The sequence below is a fragment of the Triticum aestivum genome, chromosome 3D, assembly GCF_018294505.1.
Source record: "Triticum aestivum cultivar Chinese Spring chromosome 3D, IWGSC CS RefSeq v2.1, whole genome shotgun sequence".
In the NCBI taxonomy this organism is placed as follows: Eukaryota; Viridiplantae; Streptophyta; class Magnoliopsida; order Poales; family Poaceae; genus Triticum; species Triticum aestivum.
This window is the reverse complement of record NC_057802.1, coordinates 50,799,062-50,802,301: the sequence shown is the minus strand read 5'-3', so window position 1 is coordinate 50,802,301 and position 3,240 is coordinate 50,799,062. Positions and strand designations below refer to the sequence as shown.

Genomic DNA, 3,240 nt, shown 5'->3' with positions numbered 1-3,240 from the left:
GTCGAATTTGAAGCATGTCCATGCTCCAAGGAATCGAATAAAGTTGCGAATTTTTCTTCAATGGCCTTGCATGTCATGAAATCAAGGATGATATCATGAATTAAGAGCGAATCCCACATGTATCGTACTCCCTCTGTTCCTAAATATATGTCTTTATAGAGATTTCACTGTAGACTATATACGGAGCAAAATGAGTAAACCTATTTTCTAAAAGACGTCTATATACATCAGAATGTAGTCTTTATAGTGAAATCTCTAAAAGGACTTATATTTAGGAATGAAGGAAGTAGATTAACTCCATAGTACTCCCTACGTTTCTTTTTAGTCCGCATATAAGGTTTGGTCAAAGTCAAGCTTTATAGAGTTTGACTAAATATTAAAATATATAAACATTCACAATATGAAATCAATATTATCAGATGCATCATGAAACATTTTTTTCATATTATATAATTTTAGTATTGTAGATGTTCATATTTTTTTATATAAATTTGGTTTGTGTAGTTTGACTTTGATCAAATCTTATATGCGGAGTTAAAAGAAACGGAGTATATTGTTGACTCATGAAGTTGAACCATACATTGATGGTTCGTTACTTTGGGGAAATATATACAAGCAAGTGCTTTGCAGCAGAAAAAATGTCGATCGAAATTTGAACTCAAATTCCCGCCACGGTGAAACTCCAATGCGCGCGCATGGGCCGAAACCCGTCTGCTCCCCGCCCACCTTCTTTCCGCCACGTCAGCGATCCACGCCAAGGCGCATCTGGGTCGTCCATCGCACACCGCGGCGGACGGCCGATATCATATCGATCCGTGGCACCCATCCGCCTCCCTCCTCGTATAAACTCGCCGCGCCCTCGCCGGTTATCCATCACCGTTCCTCCCACCTCCCAGCGAAGCCACGCACACCACACCAGAGCACCTCTCCCCGTCGCCGCCGCCGCAGCAGCATCCATGGCGCCCAAGGCTGCCGAGAAGAAGCCGGCAGAGAAGACCCCCGCGGGCAAGAAACCCAAGGCGGAGAAGAAGGTGCCGGCGTCCAAGGAGGGCGGGGGCGAGAAGAAGGGGAAGAAGAAGTCCAAGAAGAGCGTGGAGACGTACAAGATCTACATCTTCAAGGTGCTGAAGCAGGTGCACCCGGACATCGGGATCTCCTCCAAGGCCATGTCCATCATGAACTCCTTCATCAACGACATCTTCGAGAAGCTGGCCGGCGAGTCGGCCAAGCTGGCGCGGTACAACAAGAAGCCCACCATCACGTCCCGGGAGATCCAGACCTCCGTCCGCCTCGTCCTCCCCGGCGAGCTCGCCAAGCACGCCGTCTCCGAGGGCACCAAGGCCGTCACCAAGTTCACTTCCGCCTGATTCGGCTGATGGATCGATGTCACCCTGTAGTTTCCTGTTCGTGCTCTGTCCTCTTGTAACTTGTCCTGGTTGTGTGGGATCACATCTCATGATCCGGAGAAATAGTAACAGCGCTTATTTCAGTTCTTGCCATGATCCTGTTTGTGCTACTTTGTCTTGGTTCGATCTGTGGTGCAAGCTCACCTTTTCTCTGTAGATCTCTGCGGCAACGACCCTGAACTTGCAGATATGTCTCTCTGTTTCAATTCTTAATTTCGGTTTCAGCCAACTGTTTAGCACCCTGTTTCAGTTAACTGCTGAAGTGTCGATATCTTCAGACAAACTCAATTTCAGCTCCCGACCTTCTCAATCTCGCTGAATGGCCATGATCCCCCAGTTGCTCATGCAGATGTTGCTGTTACTGCTTACGTGTGCACAATTTGTCCGTCCATTTTTCTCTCGTGGTGTTTATTTGTTGTATCATTGCTCGAACATAAGATGAAAATGTTTGGGTTCAGTCAGCGCAGCACGTTACGGTAGGATATTGAGGTTAATGGATCAGGCAAGCTTGTTCTAGCCGAGGAGAGGATGTTTATTTAGGGAAGATGCACATAAACTTTTCTTGTGCTGAAATGCATATTTTGTACCATGTGTACTTTCTTTCTCCACTTCTTGTAATAATGTAATGACATTGTTCTTGGGAGTACATGGTATGCATATCGTTCACATTAGTTTGATGGAACAGCCGCGATCGTTTCGTTTCGTCTCGTCATCAGAAGTGTAAAGGAAGAGAATGGGCGGCGAGCATTGGTGCAAGCTGAACTTTACTCGATTATTCTCTGATGGTGCCTGAGATGAAGTTAATGGTTTTAGTGCTTTGCCTTGGTCTGGAGTCAACATCTGGCGGTAAATTGTGCTGATGTTCCATGCGAAATTTATGCGTGTTGGAAGGTCATATAATAAGCGTGCGGGAGCAAAATGAATTTGGGACAACACCGGGTTTCCGCACCTGAATATATTCATGAACGAGGGAGATCTCAAAGCCGGACACTGTATGCATCAGGTGTAGCAGGGGATCAGGAAGGGGGAGTGATCAGAAACAGAAAAGGGAACTAGGGAGATCCAAATGAAGTACCAGTTGGGGCCAATACCCAAGGCAGAGATTGACATTTTTTTTAAGCTCATTAGATTGAAATCCCGCGAGTTTAGTTCATGCTTTTTCTTTTCTTTTCATTCATTCGTGCAAACTAATACTAATACATTGCAGCGTATGATGACATTCAGGAAGATCCAAACCGCAAAGCATCAAAGGGGGCACAAATCAACCTAATAAACTGAGAGAAGGAAATCATCAGATTTCCACCAACAACCTGCTCCAAGATTCAGTGGTTCACTCGTCCTTCATCCAACCATATATACGTTTCCCCTTCGTCTTCCCGTTTTGATCTTTTTGCATCTCTGATTTTTCCATCGGGTTTTTCTCCTACCTTAGAAAGACGTAAGGTTATGCGCTTCACTCGTCCTGCGTCCAATCTTGAGTACTTTTCGTTTTCTTGATCTGGAGAAATAGTAACAGCGCTTGTTTGCGTTCTTGCTATGATCCTGTTTGTGCCACTTTGTCTTGGTTCGATCTACTTATTACTGAAGCTCGCGTTTCTCTGTAAATCTCTGCAGACAACGACTCCGAACCGGCAGAGATGTCTCTCTGTTGGACTATGAACTCTGAACTTGCAGGACGTGGGGTGGTGAGTCTATTTCAGTTAACTGACGACAGTGTCGGTATCTTCAGACATAAGCTCAGTTCGACCTTCCGCCTGCTCGCTCAATGGCTTTGATCGCCTGAAACGTCACGGTTGCAGGTTGCTCATGCAGATATTGCCGTTACTGAACATCT

The 3,240-nt window shown here is 45.6% G+C and overlaps 1 protein-coding gene across 1 annotated transcript; it reads left to right on the top strand.

The window, feature by feature from the left end:
• The first annotated feature begins 863 nt into the window (after nucleotides 1-863).
• Nucleotides 864-1,499, top strand: LOC123074083 (histone H2B.4-like). The gene has a single exon (XM_044497027.1). It carries the CDS (start codon nucleotides 957-959, stop codon nucleotides 1,365-1,367), a length of 411 nt encoding a protein of 136 aa, XP_044352962.1. The 5' UTR covers nucleotides 864-956; the 3' UTR covers nucleotides 1,368-1,499.
• Nucleotides 1,500-3,240: the final 1,741 nt, after the last annotated feature.

What these genes read in the sequence shown, in the direction of transcription:
- LOC123074083 (XM_044497027.1), top strand. Translation starts at nt 957, where the DNA reads ATGGCGCCCAAGGCTGCCGAGAAGAAGCCGGCAGAGAAGACCCCCGCG.